Source organism: Natator depressus, chromosome 1 (assembly GCF_965152275.1).
Source record: "Natator depressus isolate rNatDep1 chromosome 1, rNatDep2.hap1, whole genome shotgun sequence".
Lineage (NCBI taxonomy): Eukaryota > Metazoa > Chordata > Testudines > Cheloniidae > Natator > Natator depressus.
In genome coordinates, this window is record NC_134234.1 from 45,889,033 (window position 1) to 45,908,539 (window position 19,507).

The 19,507-nt window shown below is 46.0% G+C and overlaps 1 protein-coding gene across 2 annotated transcripts in view; it reads right to left on the minus strand.

Moving 5' to 3' along the window:
- The window catches only part of FLT1 (fms related receptor tyrosine kinase 1), a 138,737-nt gene extending 123,899 nt beyond the window's left edge, over positions 1-14,838 (minus strand). For both annotated transcript variants that reach the window (XM_074958962.1, XM_074958980.1), the window contains exon 1: positions 14,486-14,838. In XM_074958962.1, the coding sequence (XP_074815063.1) occupies positions 14,486-14,552 (67 nt within the window). In that variant the 5' untranslated portion in view covers positions 14,553-14,838. The remainder of the gene's footprint in view (positions 1-14,485) is intronic.
- Positions 14,839-19,507: the final 4,669 nt, after the last annotated feature.

Here is a 19,507-nt window from a genome sequence, read left to right on the forward strand (position 1 = left end):
AACTTGTTTTGCAGGGAGGTGTGTGGGTTTTTTTGTTTTTTTCCCCACACCCCTTAGCAACACAAGTTTTAATGACGAAAGTGCAGTGTAGACATAGAATCCCCAGAAAACCTCTTAGACTATCTCATGGAGTGGGTATGGCCTAATTGCCACCATTGAACTCAGGTCATCTACGGGGTGCTCCAGAACACTAATCACAGGGTCAACCAGCTAGTCATTCATTGGAGTGTTCTGGTTATGGTTTGTTTTTGTCTGTTTTGTTCTGCTAATGGTGAAGGACCAAAAATGTTACAAATGTTGCACTCTTTTCTCTGTTAATCTGTGGTATCAGAAGCAAAAATGTCCCTGTACAGAATCTCAAGAAACGCCATTCAGAACCCTTATAAAATAGGAATCCTTGGAAATGCATGCTTCATTATAATCCAGGAGACCTGCCTCATAGTTACTGAGCTCAATGCAGGAAATTCTCTAAGCACCCCAACCTGTGATCAAAAGAAATCCCAGATACATTTGATATATATCCAGGTTTTGTCCTACTACATACATTAACTAATCTAAAAGATACAGCTGTGTTTTGTAATCACTGTGGGCAGAATTTAAAAACCGCTCTAGTGTTGGCCTAACTCTGCTCCCATTGAAGTAAACTGGATTCTTACTGTTGACTTCAAGTGCACTTTAAATATTTAACTCCAGTAATTAACCACATTAACACTTAGGCACCTAACTTAATATTTGCCCTTACAGACCCAATATATAAGGCTTGACACATGTTTAATTTTTCAGATTTCCAGCAACAAAGCCCTGAAATACAGAATCCTATTTGTATTAAAAAGTCCACACACACAATAATAGAGTTACCACTTAAGTGGTACAGGTCTGAAGAGAAATAGCTTTTCTTTACATTCCATCCCTGCATGGGTCATTAGCTTTCCTACATTTTTTTAAATGATACAAAAATGATTCAAAGAAGAAATGCAATAGGGTTTGACAAGCTTACCAGAAAAGACAAAGAAAAGGAGAATCGCACAGAAATTCCTACTGTCAATATTTACAAGGGGATCACGCCTCCTGTGTACCTTCTTCAGGCATTTTACTTGACACTGGCTTTTTGGAAAGGTCATGGCTTAACAGGACATGTTCATTAATCATTATGCCTGTCACTAAGCGACCATCAGCAACCTACCCTTACAGTGACCTACATTGGCGTGTAACTTCTTTTCATGTGACAACAGAATGACTCTCCCCTCCCCCCATATTCACTTTTTTTAAAGTTTGTAGGACACCTTTAAGTCAGCCAATCAGATTATTGAACCAATTTGTGACCTAAACTAGTGTCTGCGCCAAAGTTACCCATGCTGCCTAAAGACAGGGTCAAAGAACTGTTTGAAAAGGCACAGAACCCAGCTTGGGCAGTATTTGGTGTAGCGCTTTCAGCTGGAGATGCAAAGGAGCTAAAGAATAAGTGCTTGAAGTATTTCAGAGTAGCAGCCGTGTTAGTCTGTATTCGCAAAAAGAAAAGGAGGACTTGTGGCACCTTAGAGACTCACCAATTTATTTGAGCATGAGCTTTCGTGAGCTACAGCTGATGTGAGCTGTAGCTCACGAAAGCTCATGCTCAGATAAATTGGTGAGTCTCTAAGGTGCCACAAGTCCTCCTTTTCTTTTTGCTTGAAGTATGTTCAACATATGATGGAACTACAGCACCCTTTTTGCACTCAGTAAACAAACTTGTACTCTGACTATTTTGTGGACTTATACATAGCCTTATTTCACATTATTGTACACCCCAGATAAAATACATGTGTATATGTAAATGTTACTGATATTGTGTCTGATCTACAGAGTACATATATGCCCCAATTCTGCAAACACTTACACACATGGGTAACTGAACACGTGGGATGAAATGAACAAATCTTCTGTCTCGTTAAATGTTGGTTTTTTACTAACATCCCTTCACCACACCAGTTAGCCTGAATGTATTAGCTAAGCTTTCTTTATCTACACAATGAAGAGGTTAATGAGAACGATCCATTTATCTTTGCCAGCTGCGGTGTACACAGAGCTTCTGGATTTAAAGTGCCATCAGTGTGCAATAAAGTTATCCATCATAGCCTAATTGTTTTATTAAGTGTCAGATTTGCCTGCATTTTAAAGCTCATTAAACATATCTCGCCCTTAGTGCTTTCTATTGTCAAATATAGTTTCCTCCCAACTTAAATTTATACTCAATCATCAGACATAATTTTTATATTGGTACAGGACACTCTACCATTGGTAGGAGAATGGTTAAGGTCCCCTAAGGCCTTTCACCTCTCTAATTCACACTATTCACAATTCTTCTTAGCCTGAATAATTTAAAGATTCTTCATTTAAAATATGGGCTAGACTGTGCATTTCTTACTTATGTGTATGTTCGCTGCCTCATACGAGTCAGCCCACTGAAGGGAATGGAAACACTCACACTGGTAAACAGACATGTAACAATTGCAGAATGTAGCCAAAATAACCAAAAGTGTGGCTCCATTCAGTGGACCTCTATTGAAAACAATGGTCATATACTGATTTACACTAGCTGGTTCATTGTATGGATATTGGCCAATCTATTCTTCTGTATACATGACTTGTTCTATTCTAATTTATTTTTTAAAAGACACCTTTGTGCTCGCAAGTCTTTATTACAGAATTCCTGTTGGTGTACTGTTACATTATGACCTTTTCTAAAGAAACTTGGTGCTGTTCAGTGGGTAAAGTCAATTTATTTTTGGTTGGAATATTTGTGTCTGTGCATAGTTTTGGTTCCATTACTGAGCTAAATGATACCTTTGCCTAAAATCAATCATAGAATATCAGGGTTGGAAGGGACCTCAGGAGGTCATCTAGTCCAACCCCCTGCTCAAAGCAGGACCAATCCCCAACTAAATCATCCCAGCCAGGGCTTTGTCAAGCCTGACCTTAAAAACCTCAAAGGAAGAAGATTCCACCACCTCCCTAGGTAACGCATTCCAGTGTTTCACCGCTCTCCTAGTGAAAAAGTTTTTCCTAATATCCAACCTAAACCTCCCCCACTGCAACTTGAGACCATTACTCCTTGTTCTGTCATCTGCTACCACTGAGAACAGTCTAGATCCATCCTCTTTGGAACCCCCCTTCAGGTAGCTGAAAGCAGCTATCAAATCCCCCCTCATTCTTCTCTTCCGTAGACTAAACAATCCCAGTTCCCTCAGCCTCTCCTCATAAATCATGTGTTCCAGTCCCCTAATCATTTCTGTTGCCCTCCGCTGGACGCTTTCCAATTTTTCCACATCCTTCTTGTAGTGTGGGGCCCAAAACTGGACACAGTACTCCAGATGAGGCCTCACCAATGTCGAATAGAGGGGAACGATCACGTCCCTCGATCTGCTGGCAATGCCCCTACTTATTACATCCCAAAGTGCCATTGGCTTTCTTGGCAACAAGGGCACACTGTTGACTCATATCCAGCTTCTCGTCCACTGTCACCCCTAGGTTCTTTTCTGCAGAACTGCTGCCTAGCCACTCGGTCCCTAGTTTGTAGCGGTGCATGGGATTCTTCAGTCCTAAGTGCAGGGCACTTTGAAAAGTCATTTATAGCTCTGATTTCCTTCTATTTGCAAGAAGAGCTATTCACCTCGTCTATCTTTGGTTTAACTCAGTATATTTTTTCAGTTACTATCCATACTGCATGTGGCAAAGCAGAAACCTAACAAACAGCTACAGTGCAAAAATCCGAGTTATTCTGACTTTCTGAAAAGTTCACAACACCACCCTCTAACTCAGCTTCTTCTATGGTAGCCCCATTACCTATTATAATGAATGCCTCACAATCTTTAATGCAGAGGTCCCCAAAGGACCCTCGGGGGGAGTGTGGATGAATGTTGTGGGGGGGAGCAGCAGGACCTAGGCCAGCCCTCATAAGGGGCAGCAGGGAGCACCAGCCAGCCTTGCTCCACCCCCAGCTCTGCTCCAGCCGCTGGCAGTGGTCCCAGCTGAAGCTCCACTCCAGCTCCAGTCTTGCCCCCAGCCTTGACCCTTGACCGCAGCCCGGCTTCTGCTCCCAGCTCTGGCCTCCACTCAGCCCCGGCCGCAGTTCCATCCCCAGCTGTGGCCTCAGCCCCTTCACCCGTATCCACGCCCCACCCCCAGCCATGGCCCTGCTCCCAGCCTCAGCTCCGAGCCGAGGGCGCAGATGGAGTATGGTAAGGTATGACCATGAAAAGTTTGTGGACCACTGCTTTAATGTATTTATGCTCATAGCACTCCTGTAAGGATGGGATGTGTTATTATCCCTTGTTAGAGATGGGGAACTGAGGCACAAAGACTTGCCCAAGGTTATACAGGAAGTTTGTGGCACAGCATCCTGTCTCCCACATCCTAGCTTATTGCCCTAACGGCTGGACCATCCTTCCTCTTAAGTAGGCCATCTCAATAAACTAGCATAATGGAATAGTAGCTTTAATTTAAATGGAACTATATATGGCAGTAGCACTATATAGAGTAACAAGAGTTTATAGGTTTTCAGCAAGGATATCAACAGCAATAATTAGAAAAACACACCGTGTGTTCATGCTGACCTGCCTTGTTTCTCACTGACTCTGCTCTATAACTCATGCATGCCTCGCTTGCAATCGCCACGTGTCCTATTTTACTTGCAAGTTCAAGAACGTCATTAAAAGTTACTTGCATACAAAATAGGCATCACCACATCAGGATGATAATTCACAGATTCTTACCTTAAAGCTAGAAGGAACCATTGTGATCATCTAGCCTGACCACCTGCGTAGCACAGCCCAAAGAATCTCACCCACTAATTTTTGCATCAAGCCCAAAACTTCTGTCTGAGCTACTTTAAACTATCAAACTATTTTTAGGGCATAATCATCAGACTATGAGAGCGGATGAGCTAATCTCCCAGTGGGACCTGAGCCAGCACATTTTGAAAATCTCAGGGTTTACTACCCTGTGTCAGAAAAGTCCTGTGTATGGTAATTAGCTCCTACTCTGGCTCCATGTCCTGGAGTCAAAAGGCAGTCAGATATACAGATGAGTAGCTAGCTGCCCGAGGGAGATCTTGACAGGCAGAGGAAGATGTACCCTTTTCACCAAACCTCATGCTCAGGTCTGGATCTGAGATTGAGGTTCTGAGATTGAGGTGGCTGCACTATTGTTTAAAATGTATGCATTTAGCATTTTGAAAAAATAAAAATTGCCAGCTGCTACATAAGCAACTTGTAACACCTAATAGTTAAAATGGAAGGCAGTACAATTCTGACAACCTCTCAGCTGCATACCGGGGTGGTACACGCTACCAAGCCTCCAGCAGTAATGTTCTTGTATATGTATGTATTCTCATATGTACCCAGACACGTACATCCCAAACACTGACTCCTCCTCAGGAGTGAAGATATTCCTGGCCTAGTGGAGAAGTGAAGCTCACAAGAATCTGGGCTGCAGCCACTTTATTTAAAGGTGTAAACGTCTTTGTTGATGGTATCTAGAAATATAATATCAAGTCACAGTTACAGGTGAGTGCATGAAATAAACATGCATGCCAATTAGCAGCATCCAAAGTTCTGCCATTTCCCATAGTACATTGACAGCTATGATCATCACACAAGTAGTAAAGACCATAAAAAGGATGCCAGCAGTGCAACGCTCTGAGCCCAGGTATTAGGTGCTCACAGAAACTTTCTCCACTCAGATACTTATTAGCTAAGTATTTGGAAAGTACTGTACTACTATAGCATAAATACAGTGAGACCAAAACTTCTATAAAGGAGTCATGTAAAATTCCTACATAGAGCAAACAGATGAGTTTCCCCACTCCAACTAAACTGAACAACAAATACACAATTCCTTTCCTAGCAAGCTTCCTAACATTCATCATAGCTTCTCTTGCATTAGAAAGAAAACAAGTTATAACAGACTGGATTTGGGGAATATTTTGTATGGACATCTTAAAAACTCAAAACTCTGCCTACAACTCTCTGGGAACATAGGACTGGAAGGGATCTCCTGATGATATGGAGTCCAGTCTCCTTCTGTCACCGGCAACCCCATCATCTAATCCAGTTCGTAAATTTATCAAGTTCCATCTTAAAACTAGTTACATTGTTTGCCCCCCACTATTGCTATTGAGAGGCTATTCCAGAACCTCACTGATCTGATGGTTAAAAACCTTCTTTTCATTTCTAGCCTAAATTTAATCATGGCTAGCTGTCCTTGCACCGACGTTGTTCTTCACCATAAATAGCTCTTCTCCCTTCCTGGTGTTCACCCCCCTGATGTATTTATATAGAGCAACAATAACCTCTCACAGCTTTTGTTTTGTAGGCTAAACAAGCCAAGCTCTTTTAATTTTCACTAGCTCCATCTGACATCTCAGCCTACCAAATTCCAGCTATTTCACAGTTTATTACTAATCAAGACACAGAAGCAAACTCAGTGACTAAGCAGAAAAGTTGCAGCATTTCCCCTGAGCACAAAGCTTTTGAGTTATTATTTTCAATATTCCACAGATAACACCCCCCAAAAATGCTGTAACTTTAAGAGAGAAAATACAACACCAGAATGTTACTTTCATCTTCATTTTTTTAATCTGTAAAATAGACCCATTATTCAAAGGCCCTGGATACATGCACAGGAAAAACCTAATGCAACAATTAACTTTTAAAACTAGAGAGTCAAACAGGAACAGCAGATTCAGAGTAAAAGACTTTCCCACTTCCTCTAAGACACACTCCACACACCCTGTCCCTGTGTAGGGTCAAACTTACCCGCTTTCTTGGTTAGGACTTTGTGAATAAATAAATCAGCAATCAGACAAAAAAGGCCAGTCCAAGACTCCTCCTGAAGTTTGGCTGTTCTTAGAGTACTTAGCTCAGGACAGCTCAGCCCACCTCCTAGGTCCTCTGTCTCATACCCAAGCTTCCTCGATCAGGGCAGCCTAGTGCTGAAGGCTGCTTTCCCCCTTTTTTGTTAGAGACTTCCTCCCTTCTGGCAGGTGTGGTAGGGCAAGACCAGCTTTAAGCAGCTGTCTGAAACAGACCACTAACCTCATCTTGCTTTGATCCACTGTGTGATTTGTCAGTAGATTAGGACCTCAAACTATTAACCAGCTAAAAGGACAATAGCGCTAAATTAATTGCAGTCATTTAACTCCCTCTCAGCAAATCAAATGACATTTGGCTATTAGAGCTACCATAAATATGACCTGATTAATGGCCCAGTTCACGCTATCTTACAAGGAAACCTGTATTGAAGGAAAAGGAAGCATCTGATGAAGTGGGTTCTAGCCCATGAAAGTTTATGCCCAAATAAAATTGTTAGTCTCTAAAGTGCCACAAGGACTCCTCATTGTTTTTGCTGATACAGACTAACACGGCTACCACTCTGAAACCAGTTCCATCGTGGTGGTTCGTTCCATTCCCCCCGTATAACCACAGGGCAAGATCCATCTACAGAAAGGAGCTAGGGAGTATGAGATTGCACTGTTTTATGAAGATACCCCAATTTAAAAGGGAAAAATATACACAGATTATAATTTTATACTACAGCATCACATCAGACGAGGACAGCTGGATTTTTTACCCCAAATTTTGAATATCAGGACAAAAGCAGGAGAAGTTATATAACATAATATGTTAAAAGACAGTCGTTATTTTATACACACTCGCTATAAAGGCTGACAGCACCTAACTTAAACAGGCATCAAGTTTACGTTGGCTCCTTTGGCCCTTGAGTCTACAGCTTTTTAATACTCTAATTAACAGAATTGTTTTGGATTTTACCACAAACAACTTTCCTCAAGGAAACTTTCCCTGGGAAAGGTTATTCCATAACTGCCTATTGCAGGGTTTCTTGCACCTTCTCTGAAGGCTCTTACACTGGACACTGTTGGTGACAGGATACTGGGCTAGATGGATCTCTGGTCTGATCCAGCGTGGCAATTCCTATGTTAACGCTATTCCAAAGAAATTCAGAATTTTGTCTGAGTCATTTCCATGGGAGCTTTTCCAGGGAGACTCATTCATTCAATTAAGAGTGGAAATAAAAGACTTGGATCCTTCCATTCCATGGGAAATCACACAGGAAGCGGGTTGGGGGAGAATGATGTGAAATTCTTCTCATGGAGTTTCCCCACACTCACCCCCAGGGAGTGGAGCTGATCGTTCTGGCCTAGGAAAGCAGGGCTCTCAGGGGATCTGTCAAAAGAACAGAGAGATCTGTTCAGAGATCCTGTACCTCTACAAAAAGAAAAGGAGGACTTGTGGCACCTTAGAGACTAACCAATTTATTTGAGCATGAGCTTTCGTGAGCTACAGCTAGTGAGCTTTAGCTCACGAAAGCTCATGCTCAAATAAATTGGTTAGTCTCTAAGGTGCCACAAGTCCTCCTTTTCTTTTTGCGAATACAGACTAACATGGCTGTTACTCTGAAACCTGTACCTCTACAGTGTCTGAGAGGCCCTGTGCCCTCCTCCCTCACTTTCTGTCTAATGGAGCCAATGGGGAGGTGGTGTCAGGACCTTCCCAACCAGCTAATGTCCTCCCCAGTCAGCTGATGCCCTCCAGTGAAGTTCCACAGGGGGTGGGGGAGAGGAGCAGGGGCAGAATGACTGTGTCTCAGGCTGCAGTAACACTTGGGTGAATTTAGTAATAGCATTCAGGGGCCACGGGCAGAGAAGATGATGTGGTTGTGTAACTGAATTCCAAGGGACTCTGCTTAGGAGTAATTATGTGTATGTATGAATAACTGTTTGCAAGAGTGGTCCCATATTCCAAAAGCATGCTGGGATCCTTCTGGAGGAAAATCACGATAGAACTGTAAATCATTATCACTGTCATTACACGTGAGCACACCTGCTGTGAGGGTATGTTATTAAAAAAAAATCTGTACAAAGGCAGGAAGTAGTGGCAGATTACTTTGAAGAATTATTAACTGGGATGTCAGATGTGTTTCTTCATAAACACAAAGCAGACAAACAGAATGGACAAAAGTAATAGATTCACAAGGATTTATAATGGTCTTGAATTACTTTTGATAATATATTAGGCAAAATCATGCTTTCCTTTACTTTAGGCTGGTATATTTCCTCCCACCTTGCCATGAACAAATCATACCCATAGACCCTCTCTCCCTCGCTGTATGTACTGGCTTTGCACCATGATATTCCTTTCCAGGGTGGGGGAATGATACTGAGTTCCTACATCTTGGTAAGAGAAGATCGAGAATGCCCCTTGTCACCAACAACTGAAGATGAGAAGGTAATAGATTTTAGGGCTGCATCGGAATGAACAGTTCACACACAGTAAATGGAAAAGGCAGCCCATTCCTGGTTGTTAAATGCTGAGGAAGGTCATTTCTTAGGTTGGTGAATAAAGTGTTTGTAAGTTACTTTAAATGGTCAAATGGAAGGGATTCTCAGATATGCTCACACAAGCAGCCATACCCCCTCCCCCAAATACTGATACATAGCTTTGGCTTGGGGCTTTGTAGTGTAGAAATATTACACAGATGGTCAAAAAAGGGCAAAGTAAAGATAAAGTGTGTTTGTAAAGGAACTCTTGGTGCATAGCCGCAGAGAAATGGTCCAACAGTTGACTGTGATTGCCAGACATCCCGCTCTTGATGGGAAAGCATCCCCCACTCTTGCAGCAATCCCTGCTTCCTGCTCCCTTCTGGGTTGCATCAGAAAGTCTCAACGCCTATCTCTAGCAGACTCAAAGGAACAATTTCCTCAGTAGAATTCCACCCACAGCCCATGAGACAGTTCTGCAATGCTGCGCCTTACCCCTGCCTTTCAAGTCCTTCCTCAATCACCCCCTCTCCCTTTCATTTCCTTTCACTATCATTATCTCAGCCTGACATGAAAACCACCAGTCTGATACTGCAACCGCTAGCAATTTCCAAACTGCATAGAAGTGTGAGGAATCAGCAATCATTCTGGAAAGCAGCAGGCATTGCCTTCTGTCCTAACACACGGCCCACACGGTTAGCCACGCCTGCTGCAAAGACCCTAGTTCTGGTCTTTGAAAAGTCTGACAAAGCAAAGGTCACGCTTGTTCATGAGCATTTTGAGCTTAAAAAACAAAAAATCTCATCTCACATCACCAATTAAAAATGGTAAATGCATTGAACGTTTGTGGGTGTGAAAGTCATCTTTATTATACAGTATACTATACTATACTATAAATGCTGATTTTCATCGACACTAGTGCAAATCTGGAGCAGCTCAGCTGAGTTCAATGGACTTACTCCAGATTTACACCAGCATACATGAGAGCAGAATTTGGCTCAAAAGAGCTATACTGTACAGAGCACCTTGCCAAAATACCATGGGGTAATTCCCATTAGTGCTGGTGAATCCCATTAGTGCAGTTAAAAAGTTAGAAGATTAAATTCTACATATAAATGGAAGAATAGATGCTTCTGTTCCACACCAGCTTCTAATCCTCCAGCCTTATGTAAATGTACGCTGGAATTTTTCAAGGAGGGAGTCAGGTGCCCAACAGTCATTGAAATTCAAGGGATGTTGGATGTCCAGCTCTTGGGTTCTTTTATTGCTCCCAGTCCTAATAAGACAGTGGGACTGATCAACCCCTGCAGGCACATATAAGTGCAAAGTGCAGCCCCCTGTGGCTAGGAAGGCCCCAGCACCTGAGGGGGAATTCATATCTGGGTCAAACACATGGTACCACAATGATCATCCTAAAAGAATACACAACTTGAAACTCAAGCCTGAGCTCCATAGCCATCCCACCTGTGAAGGCTTCCCGGGACAGGCACTGAATTACCATGTCCCCTGCATGTCCTAACAATGCCCCTTCCCAGCAATATCTCTGGATTTGCACTGCTGCTCCAGGCCTGCTGATGGAGAAGGGGTTAAGAGTGGCTTGTGACACTGCACCCCTTATTTTCATGCTAGGCAAACTTTCTGCTACCAGGAAGCTCACATCATTCCACTGACAGGACCAGGATGGTGAATCAGACTCTACACACTTTGTGAATGGCAGGATCACAAGACAGTCCTTGTCCTGTTGCCTTTTGCCCCACCAGCTATGCCAGCCTTGTATGACCCTTTGTCCTCTTCTCCAACATATGCTCCCACTACTTCTTACACACTGCCCGGCCACAGGAAATGCCTTTGGGAGCACAAAGCCACTAACCTCTCCGCCTTAAAATTCCTTCTCAAGATATAACTCTGCTGTGATGCCTCCAGGAGATCAGCCAACTAAAGATTGCATGGGGGGGAAGACTCAGGGATCATTGACATTGTTTATTACATTTTTTTAAATCATAGGATTTGGAAACATCAGGTCAGGCATTATCACTATCTTACATAACCACATGATCTTATTATCATTATCTCTTCCTTCCTTACCTCCTATTGTTTGGTTGATACACTTGTCACATCTTGTTTTGAGTTATACTGTAGGCTCTTCCAGGCAGGAACCATGATTTTAGAACATCTAGTTCACTGGGGCCTGACCCTAGCTGCCACTGCAGTACTAATGATGACAAAAGTTAATGTGTAAAGTGACTAGCAACTGAAGCTCTCTAGTCTCCTATTTCTCATTCTATCGTCGTGCTCAGTCCTAGTCCCATTGCTGGTACAACTGACTTCAGTAGGACAAGGGTGCAGATCCAAGGAGGCTTTGGCTTTCGCTCTGTGCTGTCATTTAAAAATGAAAATACATATTAGCTGATCTCTCTGTCTGAAGCCTCTCTGAATGTACATGGTCTCTGGTTCTTCTATCACTAGCCTCACATATGGATAAGGGGCTTGGGCCCAATCCTTTAGCCCTGACTAGGACATAATCCTCCAGTGAGGTCAAGAGAAGAGGGCTGCAGAATCTAGCTCTTTAGTTAGCCTCCTGTAGTCCTTCCACACGCCAAACCCCCATTGCTTGAAATGGGAGTCATGAGTGTGCAAGGACTGCAGGATCAGGCCCTAATATGGCATCAAAAGTTTAATTTTTACCATTTGGTAAAAACCTCACCCTAGACCAGTCAATAGCCTGGTGATTAGGGCACTTCGGATATGGGAGAGCCACGTTTAAGAAACCGTGGTCTTAATCAGGCAGAGCAGGGACTTGAACTTGTAAGTCGTCTACTTGCCACATGAGTGCCCTGACCACTGGGCTATTAGCTATTCTAAGGGGGTTTCCTCACTCATGGGGTTTTTCATGAGACTGTTTGAAAGGTCTCCATTTCCTCACAATGCAGAATGGGGAAATGTTTTGTTTCTCAAAAATTGACATGGGATGGGAAAACCATTTCCTTCCCAGATCGACTACAGGGGATGGGAGTAAGAGTCTATGGAGAATCAATACTTTTACTTTAACATGTAATTCCCCAACACCCCATTCCTCACCCCTTTAGTATTCAGGGTCTGATCCTGCTCAAAATTAAAATCATCAAGAGTTTTGCTATGGACTTCAAAGGAGCATGGTCACCCCTTCTGGGAGATCTACTACATAGCAAGTGACAGAATAGGAGATTTTGCAGGATTGATGATGACCAAATCATGTAGTCTGCCAGAGTACCCATGCCCAACCACCAGCTACCCATCCCAACTGAAAATCACTTGGCAGGATTTGACCTACTGTCTCTAATTGTAGATATGCAGACAGCTCTGTATTCTCAATGCTTTCAAGTCAAAATCTGAACTAAGTTTCAATGCAAGAACAAAATATTTCAGGGTTGTTTTACTCATTTACACAAACTATTTGCATTACTGCCATGGTTTTAGGAAATTAACTCAGCCTTTATAAATGTATTGGTCATCATCTATTTAGTCTGGATTTAGTTGATTGAAACCATAAAGTAGAATAGTTTGCAATAAAATGTAACACTTCAATGGTTCTATAACTCCTCCATTCAACTAATTTATAACAAATAATGCAACAGATTAAGTTACAAGTCTGTGTTTGGCCCTAGGTTCCATATGCATTTTAGTATTTTCTCTCACTCGAACTCAAGACTTCCCTGTGCCTGGTCCAACTCCCGTGAACCTGCAGATGACTTTACCTCTCATCTGGAAAGCTCTGTTCCAGCGCCAGAAAAAGCAAGCATGCCACTGCGAAAATCCATACTCCGGTGCATCCCAGCTAATTAGCACTTCGCCCTGTTGGTCCTACTGTTTTGGGGTCCCCCAAATTGTACCATCAAAATAGACAATACATATTGCTTTCCCTATATGACCAGAAAAAATCCAGGCTCCAACACATCCCGGTGCAAGAGCAATCTGGGTTTTACCGGATCCAGGGAATTTTGACCACAGATCTCTACATTCTGTTGGAAAAATGGAAACCCAGTGTAGCTGCTTCCAGTCCTTGCTAAAAAGTCTGGTCCCTGATACAACTCGGCACACAAAGCACTTGTAAAATCCAAACATGGACCGGGAGTCAGCATGATATGGCCCATTTTTTTCACCTAGATCCGCAAAGTTTTACTCTCTATACAGATACTCTTTTACATCAGGTAAATCTATGTCCAGAGCTCTGCTTTGATGGTGGATCTATGTCCTGGCGGTGTTATTTACCAAGGATATATCAGGATCTGGATCTTTGCAGTGGGATTGGAGCTGGTGCTCTTCTTTTCTGGTAGAATTTAAGGCTTTGAGATTTAAAACCCCCACCAGTATCTAGGTGCCGGATACATCTTTTTGCGGGGCTGCTGCTCTCCTCTGCTATAGGGTCTGGATTTTCGAGTTCGCTAATAGTTGCTACATTTTTTCCCCCTCTGTTAAAACTGGAATTTTGCGGAACTAGGATTACAATGGGCAGGGTCAGGGCACTAAATGTGTCTTTTTTCCCGCGCTGTTGGGCCAGGATGGATCAGAGTCCAGATTTCTCCAGGAACGTGCGGCTACAGCGGTTGTCTGTTTAGATTGTACAAGATCCTGCGGGAGCCCAGTGCTGGAACCGGGCTTCTGCGGCGCTCGCTGCCCGGGATTCGGCGGGGTCCGGATTTTTGGCGAGGCGGGAGCCGCTAGCCTTGCTCTCTGTTTTGATGCTACAAACTGGGGGCTTGAGGCCACAGATCGATAGGATCCAGCCTGTCCCCGAGATTTCTTTTCTGCCCGTGAGAGTCAGACACGGGACAGCTCCGACGGGCATCAGCTTGCACAGCAATAGGGACAGAGCCCCGTTTGGGCACCCAGAGAGCGTCCCGGGGTAAGCGGGTGTGCGCAGCAAAGCAGCCTCCTGCAGGGTGGGAAGCGGGGTCCAGACTGGGCACCATGGGGGTGAGGAGAAATGGCGTGCGGCTGGGACCCCAGCTCCGGCCCCTTGCGCTGCCAGGGAGCGGGGAGGGTCACACTCCCCCAGGCAGGGGCACGGGATTGGAAGGGTGTCTCTCTGGGGCGCAGAGCCAAGCGCAGCCGGCTGCCTCCTGAGTCCTGGACCACTTAGCTTCGGCCGCCCCCCGACACCCCCACCCCGCAGGGGAACGGGCCACTTACCTGCGAGGAGGAGAGCGGGTGCCAGCAGCCCGCACAGCATGGCACCTGCGAGCGCCCGGCTGCCCATGGTCCTGCCCGGGAGGTGCGCGCAGGGTAGGAGAGCTCCGCCCGAGCCTGCTCGGAGAGAGGACGCGGCTCAGGGACACCCAGCAAAGGGGCTGATCCTCCGGCAGCCTGGCCGGGCTCGCCTTGGCCGCTGTGACGAAGCTAGCGGGGCAGCTGGTCCCGGAGAGAGATCACCATCCAGCAGCCGCCTAGCTCCGGGACAACGCTGGGCTCCGCTCCGCTCCGCAAGGCGCGTCCAGCTGCGCGCTTAACCTCCCGTGGACATCCCTTCACAGGGAGCTGCCTGCCGCCCGGCTGATTTATAACCTCCACATCCTCCCAGCGGATCACGCCCTCCTCTCCCTGCGTCACCGGGTCCCCCCCTCCCCTACATAGCCTGGAGCCCCCCGGCCCCTCCAGCAGTGCCTCCGGCCCCCTGCCGTGCCCCGCTGCCGGCGCAGGAGTGACTCCGGCTCCCGAGCGCGCCAGGCAGGGCTTCGGCTGGGAGTCAGTGCCCACTTCCCGGCCACTCGGGCCCCCGGTCAACTCGCCTCCGCGGCCCTCCACCCATGCCGCCCCCTGTCACTCCGATCGCTCTCCGGTCCCCCCACACGGAGACCCCGGCTCCGCTCCTCCAGCCAAGGGCGGCTGCGCTCCCGGCCGGAGCCAGGCGCAAGCCGGGCTTGGCCACACGTGTGTCCTTGTCCATCTGCCTCGCTCTCTGCCTATGTCTGTTATCACCCCCCCCCCCACCCCACCCCGCAGCAGCCTGAGTCGGGCAGGGCAGCGCCTCTCCATCGCCGCCTGAGGGTCCCGGCTCCGCTCCAGCCCAGCCGCGCTGGGGACCGCCCGGCCCGGCTCTAGCTGCCAGCGCATCCCCGGAGCCGCGAGCGTCCGGCTGCAGCCGGGTGCCCTCCAGGCGGATCGCGTGCCATGCTTGCCGCGGGACCTTTCCGCCGGCCGGCACCGTGCTGCCCTGCACGTCTCCCAGGTAAAGTACCGCGGGCTGGGTCGGTCGCTGAGCGCAGAGAGGACTTTCACCTCCGGGGAGCGGCTTCAGATCCTACCGCACACCAACGGAGGTGGGCTGGCTTCAGCTTCCCCTCCCCGGTCGCCCCACGGCGCTGAAGGCCGCTCAGGGCCGAGCTCGGGACTGCTCAGCCGGGAGATGCTCCGGGGAACCTGCCCACACTCCTTCGGATGCTTCGAGGAGCTTGTGCAGCGCCTTTGCTGGCGCGGGGACAGCCACAGGGCCGGCCTGCCTGCGGGGTGCCGATTGCCGTGGTCCTCTCACTGGCATGAGTGCCGGGCGTAAGTCCCCCCTCGCCCTCTGTGGGGCAGATAGGTGCTAATTTCCCCCATGTCACAGATGAGGAAATGGAGGCACCCAGGCACCTTGGCCAAAGTCACGGGGAATTTGTGACAGCGCCATGGATAGACCCCAGCTGCCTGAGCCCCCCAAGACCATCCCGTGCAGGAAAAAGGGACGACGCCTGCTTTTAAATGAGTAGTTTAACGTTCAAGTTTAAAAATAGTAGATCAGAGTGTTTGTGTGAACTCTGGGGAATTGGACTGTGACTTATCTAAGGACTTGATCCTGTATCTTCAATACTGTGACCAGAAATAAAACGTCTATATACAGAAGCCTCCACTCTCATCACCACAGACCATGTAGGAAGGGCCCGGCTGCTTTTTCTCCCAGAGGATGACGCATGAGATCCCTGCTCCCCAGGACTGAGAGGGAAGGACAGCAGCAGGAGACCCATCAGGAGAACTCTGACATTGGGACACCAAGCACCTTGAGGCCTCCCAACACCAGACAACATAGGCAGGACATACCAGCTTCATCCCCCAGGGGACCCCAGGAAGAGACAGAGAGGAAGAGCAGAGGCAGGGCATGAAGAACGCACTTTCAGAGCCCATGATATCTGCTCTGAAGTGGTCAGTGGAAGCCAGAAAAGGGGGGAAGGGGGGAGTGGATGCTGATGAAGGATTGAAATGACCCTGAGAGGGAGATGCAGAGAAGAACTAGACAACAGACATTGAAATAAAGCAAAATACATGGGGATAAAATACAACAGGAAGGATTAAATACTAAACAAACACTTGCATGGCATGGATTGGGTGGAAGGAGGGCAAATCAGAGTACATTGGCCCAGGCACTTGGATATTGTGTGGGTAGAGGAGCAGGTTGGTCTGGGAACTACCTACAAGATTTTGTTTGATTTTATGTTGTACTATTTCCCTATCTTGTTTATTTAGATTGCCAGGTCTACAGACTGCCCTTGTCTATTTATTTAAGCCCTGATCTTAATGATTGTGGGTGGGTGTTACTGGTATATAGATATTAAATAAGCAACCCCAGATCTACAGAAGAGTCAGTACCAAATAGATGTACACACCTGCTGGTGGAGGGTTTGGCAAGCAGGGGGAGAGGTGTACTGCCCTGAGTGTGATTATTTTGTACCAGAACCTGGCATACGGATAGATATTTTTGTCCTCATATGTTTTAAGGCCTGTCACAGTCCCTTTGGCAATGAAATGTGGGAAATTTATTTTCTAACATTTGGTTTAAAAAAAAATATTACCACATGCTAGAAAGGAAACCTGCCAAATTTAACAACTCAGACTAAAACGTCTTTAAAATGTAACAGAGACAAACATCTCTGCTGAAGGGCTGATTGGGACTAGTTGCTTTGTCTGTAGTTTTACAGACCTCTGGTGAGGGGTAGGAAATGCCTCTAGCAGCTGACCTACTTGTTTTTGAAATTGCAGAGAGTCATCAACTTCATGGCACCACAGCTCCCAAAAAGTGGGTGTTACTGCTCTTGGTCCCCCTGCAGTTTTAACCCATGGCTGTGTTTACTGCTCACACTGCTGACAACGCAATAGTACCAACTACTGTGCATGCCCTAGTTCTTGCTATGGAGTAAGTTGGCTTCTACCCAGCCATTCTGGTTAAACAGTATGTACAATTGTTTTGCCAGGACCCAAGAACACTAAGTCTCTAGTATTATACAGAGCATGCGATGTAGAAGATAAGCACAGAAGATGAGCAAGCCATGCACGGTAGCCACTCCTCCAGTGAGTAATCTAAATATTCCTGCATAGGGCATTGGGGCCTTTCCGAGGAGAGTATGCTGCAGGGTGTTCAGTGTTAATGCTGACCTAACAGAAGAGAAGAAGAAGAGAATCTATTTGGCTGCTGAATTAATTCCAACTTCTTCCAAGTCAGTTCTTCGTAAAAATTATTCCCAGCTCTCCCCCAAACCATTACCATGTTAGTGAAATCTCAGCTAAACACTGAATTGGACCTGCTCTTTCAGTACTCAGCTCATAAATGCTTGGTGCTTGTGAAAAGGTGAGCCTTGTGTAGGCACTGGCATTTGTGTTGGGTCAGAGCAGAGTCAGAGATAGATGTGTGATGTAGGGTCCAATTGCCAGAAGCGTTGGCTGATAACAAATTAAACTTACCCACAGCAAAAAGTCTTTGCCAGACTTGCCCTGGACTAATGTGCACTGGTGACTTGGACTGCCCTACAATCCATTACACTGATCCATCCGAGCTATTGCCATTGATATGCTCAACCTAGGGACTTGCTACTCATGCTCCAGCGATGGTCATACATGGTATATTGGGTTTTCATGCAAATGTCAAACACCATCCACTGTAAACAGAGTGATCTTACCCAGGAGATGTGAGTAGTTTAAAGCTCTCAACACAAGCCCGCTGGGTAGGGAAGATCACTTGATATAGCTTCCCCCTTGGAAAATACGTTATTAGCAAAGACGGTATCATACCCTGACCCCAATAAATTTGCTGGGACATGAATATATGTGTGTGAAACTCCCCTGGACCTTTAAGAGAGGGGAAACCCACTTGAGGCAAAACACAAACTTCCATAAAACCAAATTAGGGTGGGAATATTCTAGCAGGAAATTCCTTCCTGATTCCAGTGGTGGTTGAGATCTAAAACCAGGGGTCATTTCAGTATGAGCAATAACACAGAGAGATATGGCAAAGCACCTTCCCCAGAGATGACAATCCTCTACCAGTGGGCACACTAAAAAAGGAAACTAAGCAATTATATATGGGAAGGGTTGAGAGAGAAACAAGGTGTTCACACAGGTGGAGAGAGCATATAAAAGTTGGTACTATCTGAGGGAGTTCTGTACCTGCCCTGCAACTAAACCTCCTGGCCAATGGCGTTATATGACCCGTACTCACTGCAGGCCAATCTGATTGTCTAGCCACCAGACTGAGGGGCCATGGGATTAGCTGTGGTCCCTGCTATGGTCAAAACTCCATCATCACCAAAGAGTGACATTTAGGTACAGCCACCAGACCCAACTGCCTATTGTAGCACCTACCCCCTATCTATTCTGTCCATTTAGGCATTTATACCATGCTCATGTCCATAGCAACAAGGTCCGCATGTAGCTATCTTGCCTCTTCAGTGCTTTTTTCCAATAAGACAGCTGAGTATTTCATAGACTCAGAGACTTTAAAGCCAGAAGAGACCATCATAATCATCTAGTCTGACCTGCATATCGCAGGTAACAGAACTTCACCCCACCCACTCCTATAATAGACCCATAACCTCTGGCTGAGTTACTGAAGTCCTCCAATCTTGATTTAAAGAATTCAAGTTACAGAGAACCCGCCATTTACTCTGGTTCAAACCAGCAAGTGATCCATGACCCATGCTGCAGAGGAAGGTGAAACCCTCCCAGTGTCTCTGCCAATCTGACCTATAGGAAACTTCCTTCCTGCCCCCAAATATGGAGATCAGTTGGTCCCTGAGCATGTTGGCAAAACCCATCAGCCAGACACCTAGGAAACAATTCACTGTCGTAACTCAGAACCCTCCCCTTCTAGTGTCCCATCTCTGGCTGCTGGAGATATCTGCTAAGAGCAGTCATGGATGGGCCATATGTCATTATAGGCAATCTCATCATACCAGCCCCTCCATGCAC